Raw genomic sequence first — 27,423 nt, forward strand, 5'->3', positions numbered from 1 at the left:
TTCCAGGTTATGTGGCCAGCATGACTAAGCCGCTTCTGGGAGCAGTACCTATTTATCTACTTGCACTTTGACGGGCTTTCGAACTGCTAGGTTGGCAGATTATTATAGAATAGGGTGTCCCTATTTTCATCGGAGAAATGTCGGAGGGCATGACGTTAGTCTTATAGGTGCCACAAGACTTTTTTTAAAAAAAAAATTCTTGTCTTTACGGCCACCACTTTGGAAATCAGAGAAAAGCTATAGCTGATCTCTTCTTCCACCGCGAGAGGGTGCGAGATTCAAAACCCAAAATCTCTGGCGCGCAACCAGCATGGATTCCCCCGCCCCCGGAAAAAAAAAACCTTTTTCGCACGTCTCTGGCAAAAAAAAAAAAAAAGCATCTGCCCTGTTGCCTTTTGGGTTAGCCAAGGTGATGAAATGTTGGACTCCAACTCCCGTCAGCCTCAGCTATCCAGGCCCAACTTTCAGGGGATGATGGGAAGTGTAGTCCAGCAATGAAACTTGTCGGCCACCTCGCCCGGAAAAGAGCGAGCGCAAAAGGCGCGTGGCTGGGTGGAGGAGGGCAGGAGGGCTGGTCACGTGCTCCATGGACTTATAATTCCGGTTCCGGCCACGCTCGCGCTCCTTTCTTATGGAGGTCTGCGGGGTTTCGCGTGATCTGCAGAACAGGTAAGCCATTTGAGGGCGAGAGGGGGGGTGGGGGAGGCGGCGGTTTGCGCTGCCTGGACGGCTTGGGGTGCTCGCGCCGACCAGCCTGGCTGCCTTTCCTCCCTCTTCCTCGCCACGTACCTTGAACTCAGCTAGGCCAGGACTCGTGGCGGGTAGAGCGCGCGGAGAGCTTCCCGCCTTCAGCTGGAAGCCGAGGCGGGGGCGGGTGGGGGAACCGTTGTGGGTCTGGATGCCTTTTTTCATGGACGGGGCCACGTCGCGCTCCCTCACAAAGAGGATCCCGCGCGGCTCCCGCGCCTGATAATTGGTCGGGGCTGGGCACCTTTGCCCACTTCTGGAATGCAATTTATAGAATGAGTGGTTGTTTTGGGAAGCCTTGTTATGCACTCACTTCTTTAGAGCCTTCAGCCCACTCTTCTATTCCCCCCCAAACAGTGGAAGGAGATGAAGGTAAAGTTGTCTATTCCATTAGCAGATGGACCTTACTGCATTTATCTAAAAGCAGTTTTTGTCATAACGTGCTATTGCCATGTTACCTATATTCCTCGTGTAGTAACTTGAAAAATAGAGGATTGTTAATACACGTCATGCCAGAGCTTTCCCAAATATGTGTTGTTGTGACACAGTGTGTAGGTGTTTTACAGCTCCCCCGGGGCTGGAAAGGGAGCGGGCAGACCGCTGAGTAGCTGCTGCCATGCTGCACAGGAGCCTCCCCACCTTGCCTGCCCGCACGCTTTCCGTTCCTCCCTGGTCGAGGCTGCTTGTCAGGAGCCCAGATCTGATGATCCATGCTTTCCAAGGAGCCATTGGCGTCTCATTCACTTGCCCCGCCCCACCATGTGCTGCCTGCCTGGCTGGGCTAGGTGCTAGCCCTCCTCTCTTCTCTTGCAGCTCTCCTGCCTCTGGGCCAGTGCAGCGCCAGGCCAGCATGAGGCCCTGGCCCAGGATGGAAGAAGTCTCCTAAGTGCCCTGCAGTAGCCAAGACTAGTTGCCACCCATCCTCACTGGCTGCTGGATCCCACCACTTTGGCTATGCACTTGTTGCAGAGACCACCACCACCACCTGCTCTGAGGGAGTTTAAGTGCTGATGCTGCTATTTTCATGTTTAATTACTTAAATTGCAGTTGAATTAGCCCCTAAAATGGATAGGTTTCTAATTAAGAAATGTTGGTGAAGATGGTGCTTACAATGAACAGAATATAGCAGCTGTAGAGGAAACTATACAAGAATCAACTGTTGAACAGTCTGTTTTAGTACATAAGAAGTGTAAAGGAAAAAAATCCAAGCCTCATTTATACAGTAAAGATTACAGTATATGAAACAGAAGTTCATTTTCTGGTAATGAAAACAATCCTTTTCCCCAGTGTTGTTTTTAGGGATTTACTTAAAAATGAAAGTATGGTACTAAACAAATTGAAGTCATTTTACCTCAAAACACAGTCATTTGTCAGAAAAAGCAGTAGAATACTTTATTGAGATTTCAAAACCTATAAAGAAGCCGTCTGCATCACTCATAAGGAGAATGCAGGCGTTAGAGAAAGCTCAAAAGGCAAGTTACATTAAAAGTAGACATCTTGAATCAAGATTATTTGCTCATATTTGTGAAGAAATGGGGGCAAGTTTTCAAAAGCTACTACTACACACACATTTGTTGGCTGTCGAGGTCAAGTGCTTTGTCTTGTATACGAATTGAGGGAAATGATGCTTAAACTTTTTGCGGAAAATCAGCAAAAGGAATTCCGTGATCTCATTCAAAACAAACTTTGGTGTGCAAAATTGGCATATCTTGCTGACATATTTGAACATTTGAATAAAATGAATGCCAGTATGCAAGAAAAAGGAGAAAATATATTAACAGTGGTAGATAAAATTTGTTCTACCACAGAGACAAAATAGCAATTTGGAAAAGGAAAGGGAAAGAAGGAATTTTTGAAATGTTTCCCAAAACTTCTGAGTGCGAGCTAAAATGTGATATCAGCTCACTAATTGCTGACCATTTAACACTGCTCAGAAAGTTCATTACTTCCCAAGTGTTGAAATCCACGACTATGATTAGATCAGAATTCCATTTCTTTAAACTGCAAGGAGAAACTTTTCACTTATTGAAGAAGAATTAGCTCAAATTATTGAAATCTGTTAATGATGTATGAGAAGGTGACTTGCACAGTTTTTGCATTCATGTTTCAAAAATTCATCCAAATAGGTAAAAAAAATATTCTTCTGCAATTTTTTACTATGTACATTTGTAAAGTATCCTTTTCAACAATGACAAACTTTAAGACACTGAAACGTGGAATTTTAAAAATGTTTGATGATGAAATGTGAGTGTCTATTTAATATTCCACCAAATATTCAAAACTATGTCCATCCTACTAATCTCATACATCTCATTAAAATGGTAAGTAGTTACTGGTTTTATTCAATTTTTTAAAAATTCTTGCACATATTTACATGTTGTTACACATAAATGACTACAATCTCGGAAATATATGTTGTTATCTTACAAATCATATATTTTTAAAAATATAAATGAAACGTTTTCATGAGATGTTGTGTCCCCATACATTTCATTATTACAATTTATGTATGTATCCGAATCTCTTAGGGGTTAGTTTAACCTCTGGTTTGCTAGTAAAACTGAATTACGGTGTCGTGCTATGATGCATGTCTAAAAATTGTGCCACCAACATTAAAAGTTTGGAAAGCTCTGCATTATACACAAATGCACAAGTAGTGTGTGTGCATGCAGCTGATATCTATATATATTTGAAAGTGGAAGTACATTAACTATGGCATTGTGAGGCCCTCTTTTCCTTTGTATATTTTTTCTGGAATTGGCCTATATTTTAATTAGTTGGTCTGTTGAAAACACAATGGGGAAAATGTACTTCTAGTATTGATTATTTTGAGTTATTTCCAGGCTGTCAAGTTGTTTGAATGATGATGAATTAGACAGCTGAAGATCATTACTAGAGCTGATGTCTTCATAAATCAGTAGCATCAGCTGAATGTCCAAGCTATAATGATAAATTGCCTCTTTGTCAGTGGGGAAATTGGTTAGAGAGTTGTCTTATGGCCCTGACCCATGACCTCTTCACTGTGTAGCAATCTATTTTTGGCTTGATGGTACTAGGAAATACCATATACTCAGTTTTCAGATTGAACTGAGTTCATATTTTATACTTGCCAGATAACATAAACTTTTTTTAAAAAACACCTCTTTGGAAACATGGTGTCTCTATAACATCTTTTAACTTTGCAAGGAAACACCACCCCATAATGATTTTTGGAACTGGGATCTAATGGCCTTCGCAGTTCCTCTCATCATATTCTGACAATGGAATCTACTGTTAAGTTTACGCCCAGTGGCTTCAGAATCATTTGTCTGGGATTCCATTGTTGTTTCAACCCTTAAGAATACTGCATATATGAGCTTTCTTTGTAATGAAAGCACACAAAACTGAGAAAATATATTAACAATTTAAACCAACTTACTTTAGCATCTGCTGATTGGGTAAATAAGGCATAGCTACCCTTTCCAAGAGCAACTCAATTCCAAGCTTAAGAAATGGTTACCGGTAACTTTCAGGGAACCAGCAAACCAACATTTGGTACAGGTAGATTCCTATATTAGTACCATCTGCCTTTCTCTGCTCTTTAATTAAGGAGAGGAAATGGATAGATGGATTGCCTTGCAGTTTGTGTTCAAGAATGGCAGTAGCCACATCACAGCCAATGTATGTCTGAAAAAAGACATATTGGCTTGGATCCAGATTTTGCTTCTGCCATTGGGAGTATCCACCTAGTGGAGTTTCCATTAATAGGATGTGGTGGAGACAGACAACCTTTGCTAATCCCCCTATTACCCCTTCTAAAAATCTACTTTGGAAGATTGGGGGACCCTCCAAAACAGTCTGGGAGGGAGGGAAGTTTGTGGAAAGGAGTGGGGAAATGTGCAAAAGTTGCTCCTGCCTGCCAGTGCAATCCCGGTACTGGATCAAAAGCATTCCGTAGATTAAAGGAGCATAGCTGTCAACCTTCCCTTTTTCGCGGGAAATTCCCTTATTCGAGTGCCATTTCCCGCTGCTGTCCCGGATTGTTAGATATCCCGTAAATTTCCCGGATTTCAAAGGAAGCAGCTCCTCTCCCTCCCTGCTGGTCAGAGAGGCTCCTCAGCTGCGTTGCTCAGCTGTGTTGCTCACCAATAAGGAGTCTGAGAACGACTGGGGGGGCGGAGCTTGCATGCCTTGTGCCGATAAAATCGGCCGCGTTTCCTGGGGACTCGCCTTTGCTTCAGCACTTCCCAGCAGTGTGGTTTCCTTGCTGCTGTATCCCTTTGCCAGGTCGCTGTGCTGTGGGAACCACTGCTTGAGGCTTCATTTGGCTGCTGGCTGGGCTTTCTGCCTTTGGGCCTTTGGCTTGGAGGGGCTTGGAACGTACCTGTGCCCGGAATCGGATGGATACATCAACGGCCCACTCACCCTTGCCAGGCATAAGGTCTGTCTGGAGCGGGGGCACATGGGGAAAAAGGAGCGGCTGGTTGAGTACAATGGCGGGCGGCGATCTCATGGGATGGGGGGGGGGCTTTTGGATTTGTTTTGGAGGCTCCTTCGATTGACTGCTGTGGGGGAAAGGAAAGGAGCTGGTTGACTAAAATGGTTTGCGGCGATCTCATGGCGAGGGGGGGAGGTTGTCACCGCCGTGTGTGTGGCTAGTTAATGCAAGCTGAGGGGGTTTTTGAACGCTGGACGCCGTTTTGTTGCATGTGCTGCTGCAAAGCCTGGCCAGGGAGCCATCTTAAGTTGAGGCTGCATAGGCCTTGTGATGCATGTGATTCAGATTCTATTCAGTTGAACCTCTGGTTACAAAGTTGACATTTTTTCAGCAATGCCCCCCCCCCCCATGAGTCATCTTTTGTTCACTTTTATTTATTTTGAGGCAGTGCACACCTATGTTTGTGGAACTGCAAACCTTTCCAGTCATGTGTTACTCCAGTCAAATCCCACGTATGAATGTGGAGGAGGTAGAATTGCTACAGGAGAGCAATCTCTTCGCAAATGGCGTGTGTGGCTACTCTGATGTGTTTCTTTTCTTCTTTTTCAAACAAAGAAAGATGGATGGAGGTGGAGAAGAAGACATTCCTTCAAAAAAAACGAAGAGGCTGTGCAAGTATCGTGAGAAATGGGAAAAGGAATTTAGCTTCTTGAAGAAGAGCAGAGTGGGGCATGGTCATGCATTCTGCACAATTTGCAGTTGCAATTTTAGTGTCTCCCATGGGGGAAGGACCGATGTCACTCAGCATAAAAAATCGGCCAAGCACAAGCGCGGGCTAGAGGCACAGAAACATGCCCCGGCAATGTCCACATTTGTGACTAGGAATACCACAGAGGCTGACCAGGTCAGAAATGTAGAGGTTAAAATGGCCATGCTGTGTGCCAAACACAACATTTCTTTCACCTTCTGCGACGACTTCAAAAAGTGTGTAGCTGACATGTTCCCGGACTCTGCCATTGCACGAAAATATTCTGCAGGGAAAACCAAAACTACGCAAATCATTAAAGGTAAGTTGATTCAAATTGCGAAAACAATGGTACCTCGGGTTAAGAACTGAGGTCCACTGTAATATTGTCAGCTTAGGAGTCCTAAGAGGGCGAAGTCTGGATCTTGGGTGCACCTTACAGCAGTTTTAACTACAAAAAGACTTGTTCTCCACTTCATACTGCTGCCTTAGGCTGTAGCATCTCATGCAATTTCAAGATCTCAAGTGTGAGTGATAAATTTGTGGAGTAAGTTTAGTCATCTGTTCTGTTATCAGGCAACAGTTGATTCAAGGTACAGTGATACTTCAGGTTACATACGCTTCAGGTTACAGACTCCAGTAACCCAGAAATAGTGCTTCAGGTTAAAAACTTTGCTTCAGGATGAGAACAGAAATTGGGCTCCGGCAGCAGGAGGCCCCCTAAGCTAAAATGGTGCTTCAGCTTAAGAACAGTTTCAGGTTAAGTACGGACCTCCGGAACGAATTAAGTATTAGCCTGAGGTACCACGGTACGAGGACTTGCCAATCAAAAGGTTGGTGGTTCGAATCCCCGCGGCGGGGTGCGCTCCCGTCATTTGGTCCCAGCGCCTGCCAACCTAGCAGTTCGAAAGCACCCCCCGGGTGCAAGTAGATAAATAGGGACCGCTTACTAGCAGGAAGGTAAACAGTGTTCTGTGTGCTGCGCTGGCTCGCCAGATGCAGCTTGTCACGCTGGCCACGTGACCCGGAAGTGTCTGCGGGCAGTGCTGGCTCCCGGCCTCTAGAGTGAGATGAGCGCACAACCCTAGAGTCTGTCAAGACTGGCCCATACGGGCAGGGGTACCTTTACCTTTACCACGGTACACTTAAAAAGTTATGCCTGTTAACCTCAATAGCCTCAAATCCCTACAGATTGGGACAGAGCTAGTACTAGTTTCTAACTTTTGTGTGCTTGCATGCAGCTATGGAAATTTGGAACAACAAATACAAGGTTGTAAACAGTCCATAAGCTCCTTCCATCTGTGCTGATTGTGACCTAAAATATTTCTAAAACACCCAACCATGATTATGCATTTAGTATAAAGTACCATTTCCATGGCCAAGAATCTGCGCCCCCCCCCCCCGTGCTTCACATATTCAAGGATCTGTGAAAATTATTTTTCAATGATAAAATTTTCTTTTGCAGGGGACGACTAGCATGATGACTTGTTGTGTTACCTCCAGGTTCCGGAATCTTTGGGTTACGGCTGCAGCAAACCTAGAAGCAGTCCTCCAGTTACGGAATTTTCGGGATATGGCCGGGCCTCTGGAACGGATCCCGTTTGTATATATTTCAGATAAAAGACAACTTTTGTACAAGCCAAACATTTAGTTACATAGTTGACATTTTTAAAATAGTATTTTCAGGTGGTTATCTATAAATGTCTTATTATTCTGTTAGTTTAGGTCTGTCAAGATGCCCTGTTGACCCCTAAAGTATGGATAATGGTAAGTGTTATTCTTTAAAATTTTAACTAAGTGCTTTAGTAAAACTAGTTTTTAATAGACACATAGTTTTAGTTTAAATTTACTTGTACAATATTCCTTTTCAGTAAACCTTGTTGGGAGGTTGATGACACTTCATACAACCTCATATTGTTATGTATATGACTTTTCTTGTTCCCTGCTTTTGAAAAAAAAACCTGGAGGGTTCATTCTGCAAGCAATTACAAAGCCATGGAAATAGTTTAATTTAGGAAATCGTGTTTTCCATTGTACAGTATAGATATTAAAAATTGCATTGCTGGCACAGTGATGATTTCTTTTTGCCGTTTACCCATCTGAATTTATACTGATGTGTATTTCCTAATTCTGAGATGCCAGTAAAGCTTTAAATGGCCCAAGTAACATAATTACTTAGAACATTGTAAAGTTATGTTAATTGTTTTTATTGCAGTGGATGTTTTGATTGTGTGCCTTCCTGAATTCGGATGTATTCAGAAATGAGACCAGATTGTCAAATCGTTTTCAACCATGAAAGTGCTACTTGCAAGTTTGAGGTAGTTATTCACTAAACCTGTAATCCATGTATAAGAAACCAAACTTGACTGTTTTGCAAATGTTATATGAAAAAGAAATTTTATTTTATTGTAATAAGAAATATTTGAGATAAAGCTAAGAAGATTACATTATGAAAGGGAGCCATTCTGTCTGAATACTGATGGCATAAGAGCAGCTCCGCTGGATCAGGCCAAAGGCCCATCAAATTCAGCATTCTTTTCCTGCTAGATGCAGTTGACAGTAATGTTTGCAATTCAGTATCTTTTGAAATTTAGAGAACTGATTTTCCTTCAATCCTTAAACCACAAATATTTTATATTTGATGTTCTAATGTATGCCTTATATGCAACCATCTTTCCCCCCCCTAATTGAGAACAAAGTGTTAGGGCTCATCCATGCTGCTGCTTGTTCCTTGACTACAAAGCAGGGGCCCAAGAGGTTTTCCATTTGCCCCACCACTTTCCCCAGAAAACCTGATTGATGTTTGCTCCGATTCAGTGCTATAGAGTGGGTTTTCCAGTGGAAAGCAATTCGACAAGTGGAAGTGTGAACAAGCCCTTACATTAACGTACATCCATGGGACATACCCAAAGAAAGTAATGATAACATTGTTATTCAGGATATTGAAAACCCTTTCATTGTTTTAATATGTTCTTAATGTTGTTTTTAATGCCCTGGGACCTTACAGTGAAGAGTGGGTAATAAATAGGAAAATTATTAATAATAGTAATAATATATTTAAGAGACTATTTTCCCACATAGTCTATATAGCAATAGTGAGTTGAATTACACCCCATTTAAGACATTCATAGTAAAAGCTGCTCTTATTTTTTCATGAAACTTGGGAGGCTATAACAGGAACCAATGTCATACATCTCTTTTCACAAAATGGAAAATGTTTTCTTCCTCTGTTCCTCCCCGCCCTGAGAAATGCAAGACTAGAAAGGAAAAGCAATGTCTGAAATAGTAGAATTCTGTGACCAAGCATTGCATCCTTCATATTTCCAATGTTCTAATGTGACAATGGGGAAATCAGTTTTGCTGACTCTCAAAATGTATGTATGACAGACATTAAGAACTACATGAATTGATCTTACAACTATTTACACATTCAAGTTTATTTTTAAAAATAGACCTCATTTTGAAGATAAACTAATCTTCGCTAATAAGAACATCTGTTGCAGGTCCATATGTAGCAACAAATTGTTTCAACTGTTGATGGCACTGCATCAAGTAAATATCCCTTTGATTCAGAGAGTTTTCACTATTGAGTTCAAATGGAAACACAGCATTTGGGGCCACACAAAACACAGAAGCACCTGTGAAAATAAAAGTAGAGGAATAAACTTATATAATTTATTTTAACTAGAAAATGTTAAAGTATAATTGAAAATGTGATTTACATCAATTGAAATTTCACATAGAAATATCCAGTGATAGGCATCCATGTAGGTAACAGGTTTCTGAACACAGTAAGTATGGGCAGAATATCTATAAGTACTTTCAGATGTTAAGATTTTTTATATGCAAAAATATAGTTGGTTCTTAGAATTGGGCTCATTCAGTCTTTCTCTGTCACTGTACTAATAAATATATTTCTGGTTTTAAAGGTGGCCTGTCATTTTTTAAATGCTCTTTTTAAGGATGCTGTTTCCAAGGGAGCTAATATGAGTGCATGAAGACACACACAATTCAAATCCCAGTTCAACTTATCAACCAAAGCTGTTAGTCTCATATCCTGGGTGCATATCCAATTGAAATGGGTCCACATGATCAGTATCCTACAGGAGTACCTGGAGTTGTGAGTCTGAATAGCAGTAATTGAAATTTATCGCACAAAACCAGACTAGATGATGCACTGGACACAAAACCAGACTAGATGATGCACTGGACACTTCTCTGAATTCACTCATTACAGTGGCATCTTGGTCAAGATGGACGCAATATATTTTGTGTGAGAAAGAGGGGCTCTTTATAGGAACCAAGTGCAGGAAAGTCAAGTGTCTTTTTTCTGACAGTGCCCTTCAGTGCAGACTTTTCAATAGATGGTGATGTCAACACAAAAGGAAGGGAAGAGAAATCTCATCCATGGAAATGAGACTTGGGGTGGACAAGCAGAACCTTGAGAGGTAACCAGACATTTGGTATTTGGAGCTCTGCTTTTCAGCCCAAGCAGAAAAGCACCCTGCATTTAAGGATTTTACGTGGTTATTTTAATAGCCCTCATTAAGAAAGGTTCAGTTAAAAGGTTTATACCGTATTTAAAAGTGAGAGATGATTCAAATAGTAATACAGCAATCAAAACATCTTCTTCAAGTACTTCTGTTCTTAAACTCAGCTTAGCATGTGCTTTAGACAGTGAAATCCTACAGCACAAACATAAATTTAATAATTTAAAATCAGTTGTACAAAATTTTAATAACTGAAAGCTTCTGTTGCCAGAGATGTTGTATGAATCTTTACACACAGAGAAATGTAGCTGCTACAGACATGTATGGGGAGAAATGGTACTTGCGTATTTTTGATATAATTCAGGTCAATTACTAGTACAAATAGAGGTGTGGTTTTAGGCTGATGGAGCCATAGTGGTTAAAATAGCTATAGTGCACAAGGCAAATACCCTCTACTGTGCAAGCCCAATTGTTTGTTAATGTATAATGTATACATAGATCTTTATGTATTAATGATAATAGAGAGGTGGGCAACTCTATTAGATTACTATTTGTGAGGTTTGTAAGGAGCTTATGACTTCTCTTGAAAAACTGGCTATGAGAGTCAAGTTTAAACTGATACATCATATTCAGAAATTTAACAAAACGGAAAGTTATATAAAATGGCTTTTGAGCTCTTAAACTTTATAATTTTTTTTACAAAATCTAGGATTAGTGCTGCTTGAAATTACACATTTGTTCACATGTAACTTATACAGATAAGTTATTGCAATTTAAGAAACAGGAACTGAACAATCACATGCCTAAAACTTACAGAGCTAAGGGGAAATGTATTAGGAACATGGTGATGGTGGAATGACTGATCCTACTTTCTTTCCCAGCTAATGGAAGACAAAGGGATATTTTGGCTTATAGCCATCAGATTTGGGTTTGTCATAGTTACTTATGCAGAATTATTACACAGGTTAAATACAAATTTTGAAGAACACATACTTGACATGTAAATGAAAACTTACAAGATATTCAGTGCAGTTGCTGAGAGATTTGATCCATGAACAGGATGTGTTCTGATTCTGCGACTTGCTAAGTAGTAACCGTGAATCAGCCTTTCCGCTTCTGAACAGAGTTCCACATGCAAATTTTTGGAGAAAGCAAGGAACTAAAATGACATAAATTATTTCATTGGTTTATGAATGTGGAAAAATAACTAGATTTACCCGTGATCTTTAAATTTCAGGTGTATCATTTTAAAAAGTATTTTCCAAGACACAATTTTCATTAAAATATTAATAATTTGCCAATTCATTATTCTTGACATATTTTCACATTACAAAGAACGTGATTTTAAAATAGGCAAAAACGTGGATTATATGAGTGGTTGCATAAATACAAACTCAACCTATTTACTAAGCGCTTAAGACAGTTTACACCAATCACCATGGAAGTTAAGATACTCATGATTTAGCACGGTTGGTACACCGTTCTGCAGTCAAGTAAGTGTTGGGTCAAACACCTTCCTTGCTTCTTTTCACTTGTATTTTGAAGCCACTGTTGGATTTCACAGCTTTACTAAAGATGTAGATTTAGTGTAAGAAAAGTTCTCATTCCTATTCTGAATATTGGACATTGAAATTGTCTGAAGTGCAGAAGAGTCCTTTAGCAAATATGTCTAGTTAGACACGTAACATATATTTTGTAAGTTAGTTACTTGTACAAATTGAAGTTAAAGTAGCAGAGGAACAAAAGGGATCTTGATTATTCAAATGCACATAATCTGAAATATGATTGATAGAACAGCAGCTTATCAAACCGCTCCTCTTGTTTGGTTCAATTCATAATGTCTAGTTACCTCCTCATAATCTTGTGTTCCAAACTGTTTGGAGATAGCATAGACTGTATCTTCTGGATTGATGGCCTTTTTTAAAAGGAGATTCACAACAGGAAGAACTGGATTGGAAAATGCTGGTTCATTGCAGTGTATCAGAAGCCAAAAAGCGTCTATAACGTTAGCTGAAATAAAGCTTAAATCCTAGACAAAAGCAATATATTTCAGAACAGAATTTCACATGGTTTCCAGACAAAACCAGCAAGTGAATTATTTGGGACTGAGGGTATCTAGAAAAATGTAAAATTCAGTGGTTTTTCTGAGAAACGCATTTTGGAACATTTCATTTAGCACTCTTTGTCTATTTAACGCATGCATGCACTATAGTCTTAGTTTTAATATTGTAGAATCTATCTCAATTCACTGATGAAAATAGATTGCATTACTGGAGGAAATAACTTTCTAGAAAGTGGCTGCAAATTTTGTATATCAATGTCACTCTAAAAGCTATTAGGTATTTTTAATTAATGTCATTGTGCAATTCTAGCAAAGAAACGTTACTTACCATTTGGCCTATTAGAGTATTATCTCCTTGGATATGCTTTTTGCAAGAAGCATCCACATCAATAAATGACCAAAAACTGGTTTGAATTGGAAGGGTAACCTGCTGATCAATTTCTTCTCCATATTTCTTTCCAGGGATGAATATAGTAGTTGTTCTTCCTTCAAGTACTTGTAAAGTCAGACAATAAAGACTACTTAAAATCTGATGTTTTTTTAAATTTCACTATAAATAGGTCTTTGAAGAATGAAAACAACATAGTGCCATTGTCTTAAAGAAGATAGCTCACATGCTATATATTCAAATTACAGAAATGCACTGGAAGTGCTGCATATCAAAATGTAGCAGAGAACAGGTTGATATACTGCTCCCTATTTTGAAGGACATAGAAATTGGTGAATAATATACGACAACAGTAGGTTTGGTGGACATGTGGAAGCTGCCAGGAGTGGAAGGGACCTTCTCATTGCACAAGCAAGAAGTCCTTTCCACTAGCTACAGGCACAGTTGAATGTCACCTTAGTTATTTTTTATTTTTTAATGATTAAAAGAATTATTCTTTATCAATACATTGCCCTGCTAGCAGACAAACAATATCCCAGTGTTTTGCTCTTTCTCATACGAAAACTACTACAGGTTGCATTTGATCAAGGCAAGTAAAGTGCTTCTGCAAGAATTGTCATTTGCCAGCCCATGTGACTAAACATAGTGGGTTTACACACGCATACAAAATGTGATATCTTCTGAGGTGTAGAAAGCTGTTGCAGTTCTGATTTCTTACTGTGGAAAAAATACTGTGATGGACAGAAACCTGGCGTAAGGGAGCTTTTAAGTCAAAGTGTATTTGGACATTTGGATAACTGAAATAAGGTATGCCAGATTTTAGGTACTGCATTATACAAAACTTTCAGTTGGTTTACCTGACTGCAACTGTTCAAGCTTATCCTTCCTATGTGAAGATAATTCTCCAATGAAGCATACTCCCCCTTTGGCCAGCAAAGCACTATTAGCCTGAATGCTTGCAGTTCCAGTTCCATGCTTATCTTTGGACACAGTAGGAAAAACTTCACCAGATGGAATATGCCGTATGCCCCGTGGAACAAGACTAATGCTGTAATTCACAACTCTAGGTGATGGGGAAAGTAGATATCTTAGTTATGGATGTGTAATACACTTGGAAAAGAAATCAAGTGTTTTAAAAAATAATTTTAGTTTACATGACATTGCAGTTCAGTAGAATAATTCTATCCTTGGAATAAAGAAGTATATGCATTGTTTTACCTCACATATTTTCCTTTAAAAGCAAAATAAGAAATTGGAACAACTGCAGTAACAACATCGTTCTTTGCACAAAGCTAAATAGAGGGTACACACAGTTATCCTACAAAAGGGGGAGAGAATCTGCTTAATAAAGAAAAGAGCACTTAGTTACCTCTCTAATATTAGCGAATCATTCGTCAATACCAAAATATCCAAGTAATCTGCTGTTAAGTCATTTCTGTCACTTGTCTGTACTAGACTTAACAATATAGCTAGTTTGAGAGTGTTGTTAATGCCTGGTGGAAGTACTTGTGAAGCAAAACTATTGGCCAGAAGAGCTGTAAATCTCCAACACGACTTTGAAGTCAAAGAAAGCAGATACTTAAATTTTTCACTGATCTGCGAAGGGCCTAATACAAAAACACACCAAAGCCAAATGAATCTATATGAACAACATATCTTACAATTTTTACAAATATATTCAGTTTCACATCTTCCATTTGTAATTACAAAACTAGAAAAACAGTTTTAAAAACACCCACCTTAAGCTCAGTCTTATGCATGTACATTCACATGGTTCCCGGCTAAGTGTTCACAGAATTGCTTATCAGGTTTACAGGTGTGAACACTTTAAAATCAGTTTCATTTTGTTAAATGAAAATAGGCTATTCCTTCAATGGCCCCTGTTACTTGCGCCATTCTCTACTGTGTCTAATGATGTGGTTTCCCAATTCTGCAGTGCTTTGTTTGCTCAGGCTGTCAGTTGAGAATCCTACCTTGTATCCTCAGGCGAGATCCAAAAAAATATATACATACCCAATTTCAATACGTATGGACTTGGTTCACAGTGAGTTAGCCCTCATGATGTCTCAATGACATTAAGTTTGTACATTTGTTTGTACATTTACAGTGGTACCTTGGGTTACAGACGCACCGAAACCCAGAAGTACTGGAACAGGTTACTTCCGGGTTTCAGCGCATGTGCAGAAGTGCTAAATCGCGCTATGCGCAGAAACACCGAATCGCGTCACGTGCATGTGCAGACGCAGCGCTGCGGGTTGCGAACGTGCCTCCCGCACGGATCACATTTGCAACCTGAGGTTCCACTGTATATAGTTTTATGTGGTGCCTTTCTACAAACAACACTCAAGGCATTTTACAATGTGGTGGTATCCAACCAAGTCATACTCTGAGCAGCCAACTGAAAACAATGGACTTAACCTAGACATATCTAAGGGCTTGTCCACATTTTTGCTTATCCTGTGTCAAGAAAGCCTGGATCCGAGTGGTTTTCCCGTTGACCCATGCTTTCGAGGCACAGAACTGAGCAGTTTTCATCTTGCCTTACTCCTTTCCCAGGGAAAACCTGCTCTTCAGTGCTCAATCAGAGCAAACATTAATCAAGAGAAAACCCAAATTGCTGTTTGCTCCGGTTGAGCGCTAAAGAGTAGTTTACTCCAGGGGTGGGGGCAGGGGAGAGAAGCAGAAATGTGGCTAAGCCCTAACTTGTATGACTAAAGTCAGATACCACAGAATAAGCACAGAACTACAGTTGAAAAGCCCACAAAGAAACCCAATGAACAGAATCTGCATAAGACGCCAGTACTATTAGTGCAATATGTAAATGTAGGAGAGTGCGTAATTGATAATAAAAGGCAATGTAGGTTTTATAAACACATTTAAAAGTAATTTAAGTCTCAAATGTGAAGTCATTTAAATGCTGTTGGATCACAAATTAATAGGTAGAGGGCACTCTCTGACTACTATTACCATTCACTTAATTCTTATCCAACTGAAATAGCAGACAGAGTGCCCTCTAAAACACAGTGTGAATTGTGTGATCTGTATTTATTCAAACCAACTTTCACATATTTGGTTCATATTTGAGAGGGAGAGAGGAAGAAGCAAATTTCAATCATACAGAAAGTCCCAAAAAGTTTGCTATACATACACACACACACACACACACACACACACACACACAAACACAAAAATCTCCACTTGTTCAGTCAGGAACTGAATGCACACCCACTTCAACTATCCCCTTGTCTTACCTGTGAGATTACAGAGATGTATACTGTTGGCTTCCAGGCAAAGTGTGATTTGTATGCAGCTTGGCATACAGACTGGAATTCCTATAACTTTATACCTGTTTCCTATTTCCATTTTATTAGTTAGTTCATCTATAAATTAGCAAATAAACATGTAGGGATGTATGTATCTGCTTAAGACATACCCTGCCTTTATTCGTAGAAGCTAGGTAGTTAACAACAGGAAAAAAGATCACAAACAATTTTAAATGTTACGGATACTAAGACTGCAATTCTAAATGCTCTTACCTGGGATTAAGGGCCATTGAACTAAAGTTCAGGTAAACGTGCACTGTAAAGGAGCAGCAGGAAGCAACACAACATAGAAGCAATAAAAACTATTCAAAAACCAGAGACAGTTGAAAACCGGCTTAAATAAAACAGCCATTTGTTAACCAAATGGCTTACTGAAGATGAAATTTTCCCTAACTTGCAGAAAGTCACACATAGGATTGCTCTGCCCAGCTCACTGCTTTATGTAGTTTGGTCTATAAAGGCTAGATTACCTTTATGAGGATAGAAATAAGAGTTACTGCTAGGAATGATCCATTCCCACCATCTTCCTTCTGCATTTATAAGATTGAACACAAAGCTACATTCATGTGACCAAATCCATCTAATCTTTCAATATTTTCCCTTTTTTATGTTTTTATTGAAATATTTTCCATAAGTAACAAAAGTACATTCAGTGTCTCTGTTTTTAAACTAGCATCCTTCATACAAATCAAATACATTCAGTTTGAGACTTTTTTTGTTGTAGACAATGTGGGGTTGAGAGAGGGGAGAAAGTAGAGAAAAAGAAATTTAGGAGAGGGGGGAGGTGAAGGAGACATTAAACTTTCATTTTTGCATATGTGAGTGGAGCTTTTTTGTCAGTGTCACTTGGATAGGTGTCTTATTTTTGTTGGCAGAACAAGAGGTCAGAGGGCCCAAGGTATGGTTGGTTCCAGTTGATTGGTAGTGGTTTTTTTTTGTGTTTTTTTTGAGGGGGGGCATTGTTAGGTTACATTAGCCATATTGATTCATATCTTGTCGGGAACGGGAGATCAGTCATTGCCTTGTTGGCATGTGTATGTGATGAAGGGGAGCTACACAGGGGTAAAGGCATCCTTTGTTTGTCCCATGGCAGTTTCAGTTTGTTAAGTTTTTCTCATAGGGCAGTTTCCCATATAGTTTGGTACTAGTGGTCCATGGACACCCCAAATAGGTCCATCTAGTGTCTGGTTATGAGACTCCTAGCTGCTGAGAGTAAGTGGTTTATAAGTTTTTTGTCATGTGAATGTGCATTATTGCCTTGGAAGAAACTTAGTAGGGCAAATTTTGGAGTTGCTTCTATTACCTGTTTTTGTTATTTTGCAAATTTCTTGTAAGTCTGTTATCCCAAAAGATTGAATTTTGGGGCTTTCCTACCACATGTGGAGGTGTGTATCAGTGCCAGTGGATCCTCTCCTGGTTGTATCATCGCCAGCTTATGTGGTATTAGGTACCACCTGTAGATAAGTTTCAGGATGAGTTCCCTTCTCTTGCCTGGGAGGGACTTAAACGGTGGTTTAGTTCACAGCTTCAACCATTGGGTTGGGTTTATTTCATATCCTATGTCATGTTCCCATTCAGCTTTGATTGTGGTAAGGGGACTTGTAGTGTTTTGGAGTAGTGTTTTATATATTGCCAGTACTGTCCCTTTGCTACTTTTTCCATAATTGACCTATTTCAGTCTTGTGGTTCATCCACTTTTAACTTTGTTATTAGTGGTTCAACATGCAGTCAACTGTGTTCAGAAGGCTTTTAAAAAAGACTTCAGGCAAACTTTTAAAGCAAGAAAAACCACACTTTCGGGGCATTTCATACAAAGCAGATGTTGTTCAAGTTATTTCAATTTGATGTGTGCAGGAGAAAAATCTCAGTAGATTATCTCAAAAGGACAGAAACAAACCATTTAAAAACAACAAACACAGAAACACAGAAATAGGCTCCTATTTTAAAATCTGTGAAGATTAATTATGTAAACCAGAAATGGCAGAGATCTCAAGAGAATAAGGGAAGTAGCTAGATTGAGGAAGGATGTTACAAAACTTAGTTACTTACAGAAAAGCTTTATCATATGAACTGAAAGGAGGAAGTCACATTCCAAGGACAAGATAAGATTGTGTTTATTTTTTAAAGAGTCTCTACATTTTATTTTCACATACTCCCCTTTCCTAATATATGAGCTTCTCTACATATACATTCACATTTGATTGATAGGCATATCTATTCAGAAAGTGAAAGATTTATCCCATCCAAATGCTATTTTGTATAACACATGCTAGACTAACAGAATTCTGCCACACTTATCAGCCTAATAATAAAAATTTACATTAAACACAAAACTTACCTCTTAGAAAAACTGTGAAAGATTGAAATCTGAAAGGGGTTTTACTGCTGGAAAATCCTTGAAAAGCACTAATTGCTTTAGCATCAACTATTTCAATAATCTGCTTATCTTTAAAAAAGAAAAATGTAAGATTACATTTTTAAAATTAATCAGAAGTCCATCTCAAGCCATTTCCCCAACTGGGATTAGTATTATTAAAGAAAAAGCATTCTAAATCATCCCAACAGTCAGAACTATATCCACTCAAGTACTTTAGTACTGTACTACTCTTCCTAAGCTTTATACCTTCTATTGACAAAACGGTCAAAAAAGTGAAGTTATAAAGTGATCTGAATCACATAAAATGTTAAACCAAACCATGACTTAGCGCAAACACTAGCATGTGTGGGCTCCCAGAGAGGAGACTGCAGCTGTTTTGCTCCTTCTCTGGGTGTGCTATGGTGCTGTTGAGAGCTATGTCATGATTTGGCTTCGTGTGGCATCCAAACCCAGGCTCATGTTTCGTTTACTCAAGACAAAACACAAGCAGCAAGTCATACAACAAACCTTGCTACATCTTATGGTTTGTCTTCAGCAAGACAAATATCAAACCTGCATTCAGGCTTGGGATGGATGGATCAAGCTACCGTATTGGCCCAAATATAAGCAGCACCTTTTTCCAAATTCGAGCCATTAAAGTTTGGCTTATATTCATGACCTTACGCCCCCCCCCCCGAAGCAGTGCGGGGCAACGGTGTGCAGCCCACCCACAACTCCCAAACCTCCCCTGGCGCTGGCTTGGGGAGGTAGTGCCGGGAGGTGGTAGTGCCAGGAGGTGGGCATGCAGTGCGCTCGAAACCAGGCACCAGCTTGGGGAGTGGAGTGCCGAGCACTGGCGCTGGCTACCCCCCATCCCCTGTTCAGGGCAGTAGTGCTGGGAGGTGGGCCGCACCCACAATTAAGCCTTGAATTTTAAAGGTGCGGCTTATTTGCGGGTGAGGCTTATATTTGGACCAATACGGTACTTTTTTCTTGTGCTGGTTTCATGTTAACAAAACTAGGACAATTTTGTCCAGTTCATGGGGCAATTTATTTACGAAAATCCTTTTAAAAACCCCCAGTTTTACGAGCAAAAAGTACAAGGTAGTACGAATGCACCTTTCTTCTCTGACCCATTATAGTTGCTTAAACCAGCTAGTACCTCCTTTGCGTTGACACAACTGAAATTTTAAAAAATGTTTTAAAATGGTCTCAGAATATGACGGTATATCTTAACGTGCAATCCTTTCCTGAATTGTACAGCGTTTAAAAGGACAATCCTCACAGACATATGGGGGTAGCCATCTTTTCGCTTTCCCTTTTAGCATTTTGTCTTTAAATTGTAAGCCTGTGAACGTCTGATGAAAGAAATTATCGTATGCAAACATGTATTACTGGGACACTGAAACCTCAGGAAACTTTGTGAACTCAAAAATAAGCCTACTAATTAGATTTTCTTCCACACACTATAAAATGCTAAGAGACTGGGCTAAATCTGTATTTCAGACACATTCAGACTTAGGAAGTGGGGAGCCTATCAGAGTCCCAATGCAACCATGGGGCATACATTATAAGCTTCACTCAATGTAGTGATGACTTTGAACTCCCTCCTCCATGCTTTTTCCTTCTCTTGTTGCCCAGTAGTACACCACACCATAAAAATACAGTGGTACCTTGGGTTACAGACGCTTTAGGTTACAGACTCCGCTAACCCAGAAATAGTACCTCGGGTTAAGAATTTTGCTTCAGGATAAGAACAGAAATCTTGTGGCGGCGCAGCAGCAGCGGGAGGCCCCATTAGCCAAAGTGGTACCTCAGGTTAAGAACAGTTTCAGGTTAAGAATGGACCTCCGGAACGAATTAAATTCTTAACCCGAGGTACCACTGTATAGCTATTGAAATGGTATAATTTAGGGCTAACAACAATACTATATAATGTTTACCACCAAGTACTCTGTATTTCATATCTTCCCGCAGTGGTGAAGTACACAAAGTACACACAAAATTGTTTCTCACTGTTGCAGATTCTGTCGCTCCAGGTGTATGTACTCTTATATACTGAAATCCTAGGGGAAGTGTATAAAAGACCATATTTAAAGTTCTAAACATTCACAAAGTGCTATATATTGGTTTATAATGGTTTCCAATTAAATTTAATTAATCATCACCAAATGATCTCTGATAATGTACCTACTTGAAAAGAATATTGACATCCCATTCATTCATTTGGGGCAAGTGCCAAAAAAATTGGCATCCCTTTTTAGAGTTGTTTGAATGGCACACTGCTTTGCTATCTTAATACAAAGTCCTCAGTTGACTATAAGGTATGATACATGCTTAAGCAACAGGACATAGCCAGACTTTGGCTCATATTCAGTTAAGACCTGCCTTGCTAGCGGAAATCATTGTAATGGCTCCTGCTGAGCCTCCCCTCTCCCCCCAAATCCACTGTAGAGGGTCAGAAGAACTCCCAGAATAGTATGCAGGGAGAGGAGATGGTGGACCGTTCTGTCCATGGAGAAGGAGAAGTCTGAATCCCACCCGTTGTCCACCAACAAACAGAAATATTTGCATGATAGAGAACAGAAGTAGAGTATAATCTTTTAATTTTTGGAATATATGATGGAGAACAATCCACTGAATACTACTGCTGAGTGGTATGGTCAATAGCAAATGATATAGCCAGTGTAGTGCAGGGCACACAGATGCATCTAAACACAACAAACAGGCATAAAAGTTATGAACACAGAGATCAATTATCTTCTCTGCTTTCTCCTCCGAGTCCCTTCTATAGCCAATGATCTGCTTGATAGTAGGAAAACCAGTTTGTGAAACGATTTTCATGTGTATCCAGTATGAGAAATCACAGGTCTATAACGCTCTCGCAAATATGTCAGCAACATGCATTGTATTAGATTTTATATACAATGTCTTGTACAAGCTTACGGTATAATTTTTAAAAGCTGAATTTACTGGTGTAAGTCAGTAAGTTATAACAGAATTCAAGATTCCAGGTTGGTGTACCTTCAGAAAACGGACAGTTTTCATCACAACAAACAAATCTTGCTCCTTGTGTATATTTTGTTACAGTGGACATTGCAACAACTATTCCCTCTGCCATATAAAATCTCTGAGAAGTATAATCAAATGGAAATTTGCAAAGACTGAAAATATAACTGGGCAGGGAAGGTAAATGTGTTAGTTTCAGCACTATGCTCATCTGAAAAAAAGAGACACAGAAATACCATGATGATGATGCCAGTTATAAATAACAGATACTACAGTGTAACCCTATGCATGCCAACTCAAAGTCAACAGGGCTTACTTCCAAGGAAGCTTACTATAATTAAGATGTGCCTTGAACGCATTTCAGAAGTGTAATATTGCAACAAACTAAAAGGTCAGTGAAGCTATATTGTTTGATAAATACAACTAATTTCTTTAAAAAGTGAAATACGAAAAGCAGAGTTCAAACCTACCTGAGCTTCAGTCTGTAGCTGCTGAATTAGTGACAGTGTTTTAACTGCTGTAAAACACACCTATAATTCAAAACCCAATTCATTTCATAAGGCAACTGCAGTTTAAAAGAGTGATTAACAAATTTCACCAAAATATATGAGATTGCTTACAGACTGAAAAATCTGAGTGGCCTTAACAGGTTTATGCAAAATGTAATTTCCAAGGGTAGCATCCAACTCAATAATATCAGATGGATTTATCAATATAGGAAACCGGAAAATGGCATAACTTTGCTTTGAATCTGTAAGAGTAGAAAGGAAAAACCATCAACATTGCCCATATACTGATTTAAACTATAATTTTAAAAATTGCTAAATACTACCATTGTATAATTTGCAGGCATTCACAAATTTCTGAAGGCCACCACTCCTGTCAAGATAAATCAATGCAACTTCCTTCATTCTGAGAAGGTCTGGCTTCATTTTCTCTGAATGGATTTGTTTCCGTACTAAACCCTTAGATCACAGGTACACACTATGGGGAAGAATTTGATATGTCAGTAAGGTCAAGACAATGGGAGATGCAGTAAGAATTCTGCAGTGATAAGTTACCATTAGCACTTACAGAAAATGAATTATATAATACAGAGGTTGATGCCATGGCACCTGCATAGGCCTTGATTGGTATCCCTGGGCAGGCCCCCACCCCAACTCTGAGCTTTCTCCTTTCTTTCTTTTTAAAGAAACTTATGAAGCAAATTGTGCAGGTACCCTTCCAAGTGTTTTCTTTGAAATGAGTGCAGTGTATACTGTCCTCACAATGTATATGTCCACACAGAGATACGTCTCCTTGTGTTTAATGGAGCTTACTCCCAGGTAAGTGGGTACAAGATGGCAGCCTAGGCTTTGGTTGGGGTTGGCATTAGGGGAAAAGAGGGTTCTTGTGCCTTTTAATGGCTGTAAGACAAGCAGAAATAAAACAGGTTAATCACTTTCTATTAGAGAAATACAATTATGGGAAAAGCTGTATCATAACGACTCTCTTTAATTTCTTTGTTATGTAATGACAGCTATGTTGCACTATGCTGTGCTCCCATGGCAGTCATTTTGTGATTGATGCTCATCACACTTAACATTCAAAATGCACCCACTGGTCCAAAAAGTTTGGCGATCCTTGATATAATGCAAAGCCTTGCTTAATTTATTCAGATACTGGAGAAGGATCCGAGTACTGGAATATGCTTTAGATTACAAGCCAAAGCATTAGTCTTGTGGATGTGTACTTAGCAATATGGGTGGAATCTTTATTACTTTTTTTTTAAAGGACAGATAAAATATATTCACTATGTTCTGGTCTTAAATAATTTATAATAAATTATTGCAGTATAAATCTTATAAAAGGAAACATCTTGCTGTATCAGTTTTGTCAAGAATTTAAATCCTAACATATTTCAATTGGACTTCTATGTAATTTAAAGGAAATTAGATAATGCATAAGGAATTTGGGTTGGGCATCTGATGATCTTAACTGTAAAAACTACATGTTAGAAATATTCTACATGGCTTTTAGCTTTTCCAGTACTCTGATTTCTCTGCAGTCCCAACAGTGAGCACTACATCTACACTTATTTGTACTGGGGCTTCGGAAACTCCTGTTCCATCCAGTGGGAGCTTCCGTCTCACCAATGAAAAGAGTCATGGGGGGATGGGAATCCAGATTAAGACTGGAAGGGGGGATAAAATATACTTACTCCCCACAAGTGTCCCAATCGGACACTCTCTCTCACACACAATTCACTTTTTAAAAGACATTCAGTGTGAATAGAGTTGCATTCAATTTGGCCACCCAAAGTCAGTGTACTGAAGTGGTTAAAGTGTCAGATTAGATGCTGGGAGACCACAGTTCAAATCCCCATTTGGTCATAAAGCACAAGGAACACTATTCAAAGAACTATGCTCAGTATAAAGTCAAAAATACCCATTCAAATAGTCCCAATTGTATGTTCTGTCTGGAACAGTAGCATAATCTGCCCACCAGAGAGCTCTGGATATAACCCTATGCCACCAACTGGGCAGTTGCTGAATAATTTGAAATGAGGAAGGCTCAGCAAGAAACAGAACCAAAGATATCAGTGTCACACCTATGTATATGTGCCTCACATTCAGATAGGGTGAAAATTTAAATGGTGGTTTAAATCTAAGTTCTTAAGTGTCATTTTCCATCATGGATATAATGGGATAGGGATTTCCATATGAAAAACAGAGTAATTGTGGAGCAAACACATACTCTAACGTAAAAAACCCAAAAAAAGCTCAACAATTTTGGTTTCTTCCTAAAAAGCTGCATTTTTAAAAAGCACCCTCAGGTCCACAGTTCCATTATAGATACCTTTATATCCTGGCCTCAAAACCCTTCCATTTCCGCACTGATGTCGCAATGGCCCACCTCACTACATTGTCACCCTTTACTGCCATTACTAATATAGCTCTGTCTCTTCTTCAGGCATGCCAAAACCAATGTGTTACAGTTCTCTTGCAATGGTGCATTTAAAAAATCCAACTAAGTTGTTTGTGTGAAAAGAATCCAACAACACACTTGAACTTAGCCTCACACAAGCCATTGCATGCAGTTGTATAATTTCCCTGTCTTGTTTTTCTTCTAAAACATCCTTGGAGGTGGCTGTATGATTAAGTTGAAGACTAGCACAACAGCAAAAGGAGGAGCTGTTTAACCTTATGGGTTCTCCCCCACAAGCTGATTTTCAGCCTACAAGCAGGAGGATATAAGTGGCGCTATGTATTTAATTTAATGTTTAGGGAAGTTTTTAATGACTGATGTTTTAATGTATACTTAACTTTCTGTTGGAAGCTGCCCAGGGTGGCTGGGGAAACCCAGTCAGATGGGCGGGCTAGAAATAAATAAATAAATAAATAAATAAATAAATAAATAAATAAATAAATAAATAATAAATCTGAAAAGTGGTCAAGATCCTACCGCACATCATGCGCAGATTTGTGGCAAAACAGTTATTTGTACCCACCCATAGTTATGTGTGACTGAAAGATGATGGTAAACCAATTAAATGGGATTCTAGAGCCCCTGTCATAGAGATGGCACTCCAAAGGACAAAAGTGGGAAAGTGTCTAGCCACCCCACCCCAAAAAACCTACTTTTCTCCCTACCTCCACTGAGGAGCACTGCTGGCAATGGCAGGCCCTGAACAAATGAACAAGCTTTCTGTATTTTCATTAACAATTTATGCCTATTACAGAACTTTTTCCCTCAGACTTGTTTTGCCCTCTCTTGTCCTCCCTCATATTTTTTCTAGTACTGCCATTGCTTCCTCATTAGCCTTTCACTCAGAGGAATAAAACCACTGAACCTCCACCCCTCTTTCTTGTTCCTTGTGTCTCTCTGAAGGGGAGCTGATCCAGGCACAGAGAAGGAGCCAGACTTCAAACTTCCCTCCATATGAACACTCCTCAGAAAGAAACAATGGTCAACATCCACTTCAGGTGGACGCTGTCTGTTGCTTGGCAATCCTACGGCCAAATCTTACATTTTCAAGTTTCTGTTCCACAACTCTGCTGTCAGCAGAGATATTCTCAACTCTGATAGGATAAAAAGCCTCACAGGCACAAAATTTACCTCAGATTACTTTAATTCAAGGGACGTACATTTCCCCCCAATTACTTACTATTTCATCAAAACTGCAATCCTAAGCAAATCTTACAAGGGAGCAAGTCCTACGGAACTCTCTGGATCCTACTTCAGAGGAAACCTATTTTGATTTAGGCTTGTTAGTTTAAGTGATCTTTGAAAAAATTGTAACAATGTCAACCAAGCGCAATTCAGCAGTCTAGGGTATTTATAAATATGAAACAATTTTGCAGAAATAAAAATCCCAGGTTAACACTTCTAAAGCAATAATATTTCAAAAATAATGAACTCATACTCAGTGCTGGGTTTGATTTCTAATATTACTTAAAGGGGCAGGACAAAACACTCCAATCCTGTACATAATGAAGCACTGAAGTGCAGTGCCAATCTCATTTAAGTGGTTATATATTAGAAACTAAAGCCTGTCAGTGACTCTGATTTTTTTGTTATTGAAATGTGGTTGATTTTCCTTTCAGAAGTGCTGAGCCTGAAATGCGCATTTTGATTTTGCGGAACTGTTGAGTTTTAAATAACACACTAGGCCACTGCTGAAAGCTCTGCTGAAACACGTTTAAGTAAGACAGTGGTTCTCAAACTTTTTTCTCTGGGCCACACTTTCAGAATACAAATTTGCTCGTGCCACACACATTGGAAAATAAAACAGCAGTGCTTGATTTATAACACAGAACATGACTACTTTATTCCTTTGATTGTCCTTGAATCTTCCCGCCACACTTGCCCTCCTCTCCTGCCACACTCTTTGAGAACCCCTGACCTAAGGAGTTGGTAGGAGTGCGTGTGTATGTATGCATGTATATATATATAGTGATAGTATCCAATCATTAATAAACAAAACTGTATTTTCTTTACACATTTTCAAAGCATGAAAAAAAGGAACAATCTGCTTCCCTCCCTTTTGTTGGCATATGTTTGTGAATGAAAGATATATAAATAGACGAGGATATATTTATTCTGGATTAATTAGACCTCTGTATTAAAGTACTTGTATAAAAAGGAGTGACCAAACTAAGAGGCCTACATCTAAACGTGTTTATTCTGAAGTAAGTGCCAGATAATTTGGTGGGTGCCTGCTACCTAGCAATAGCCAATGGGAGTGTTGCCATGAGGGTATCCTCTCTTGGATTAGACTGAGGTGACTGAAGCATTTCTTTCAGTTGCTGGGGGCCGGACTGTAATTTCCTTTTGCAGCTAGAGTTGGGATCCCAGTAAAAGATGCACTAATCTAGTACAAAAGTAGGTCTTTTAGCTGGACACCGGTTGTGTTTGTTTGTCTGGAGCCTCTGCTAAGTGTAGTTTAATTCTGCTGGTTTTTATATTTTCCTCTTTTGTTCCTAGTTTGTGCTAGGTATCTTCCTAAGCTCAATCTCTCAAGATGAACTTTCCTTTTAGGAGGGTTAGATATTTACTTTACTTTTAAAGCAAAGCTCAGAGTCTGGGCCCCCTTGCGGGCATGGGCCCTGGCAACCTGATTGTGCCATTATAATCTGACCAAGGGTACTCAGTTGCAGTCTGTTTGCATTGGCTTGATACTGCAAGATCTCTTAGTGCCCAGATTTTGTTCTGTTTTGTTTGGGTTTGTTGCTCTCTCTCTCTCTCTTTTCTTTTCATGATTCAAGACTTTAGTAAAAAAATCCAAATCATGGCCACAGTGGAAACAAGACATGTGGACTATTTTCTTCAAGGTGTAAATTCCATATTTAATTAATTCCTTTGAGGTTTCAGTTTTCCCCAGCCACAATCACAAAGTTCCACACT

The 27,423-nt window shown here is 39.4% G+C and overlaps 2 protein-coding genes and 1 non-coding gene across 4 annotated transcripts; 2 read left to right on the plus strand and 1 right to left on the minus strand.

Annotated features, from left to right (window-relative positions):
- Positions 1 to 529: 529 nt before the first annotated feature.
- On the plus strand, positions 530 to 9,837 carry LOC144328694 (uncharacterized). Of its 2 annotated transcripts, XM_077932941.1 has the most exons (5): positions 567 to 669; positions 1,561 to 5,167; positions 5,780 to 6,231; positions 7,375 to 7,676; positions 8,125 to 9,837. In XM_077932941.1, the coding sequence occupies exons 2-4, from the start codon at positions 5,127 to 5,129 to the stop codon at positions 7,383 to 7,385; spliced, it is 504 nt and encodes a 167-aa protein (XP_077789067.1). In that variant the 5' UTR covers positions 567 to 669; positions 1,561 to 5,126; the 3' UTR covers positions 7,386 to 7,676; positions 8,125 to 9,837. The 2 variants fall into 2 exon arrangements, with proteins under 2 accessions (XP_077789068.1, XP_077789067.1); XM_077932942.1 differs by lacking the exon at positions 1,561 to 5,167 and having other exon boundaries at positions 530 to 669.
- On the plus strand, positions 7,971 to 8,052 carry LOC114601448 (small nucleolar RNA SNORD87). The gene has a single exon (XR_003707768.2). It is a non-coding gene; the product is annotated as a small nucleolar RNA SNORD87 (small nucleolar RNA).
- MCMDC2 (minichromosome maintenance domain containing 2) lies at positions 9,381 to 27,396 on the minus strand. Its single transcript, XM_077932943.1, has 15 exons — positions 26,743 to 27,396; positions 22,370 to 22,521; positions 22,158 to 22,288; positions 22,008 to 22,067; positions 21,553 to 21,748; positions 20,472 to 20,594; positions 18,511 to 18,618; positions 16,101 to 16,229; positions 14,219 to 14,456; positions 13,707 to 13,912; positions 12,790 to 12,956; positions 12,249 to 12,428; positions 11,416 to 11,558; positions 10,485 to 10,594; positions 9,381 to 9,547 (listed from the first exon to the last, which is right to left on the minus strand). The coding sequence occupies exons 2-15, from the start codon at positions 22,467 to 22,469 to the stop codon at positions 9,381 to 9,383; spliced, it is 2,058 nt and encodes a 685-aa protein (XP_077789069.1). The 5' UTR covers positions 22,470 to 22,521; positions 26,743 to 27,396.
- Between the last annotated feature and the right edge of the window lie 27 nt (positions 27,397 to 27,423).

This window comes from Podarcis muralis, chromosome 8 (genome assembly GCF_964188315.1).
Source record: "Podarcis muralis chromosome 8, rPodMur119.hap1.1, whole genome shotgun sequence".
Classification (NCBI taxonomy): Eukaryota; Metazoa; Chordata; class Lepidosauria; order Squamata; family Lacertidae; genus Podarcis; species Podarcis muralis.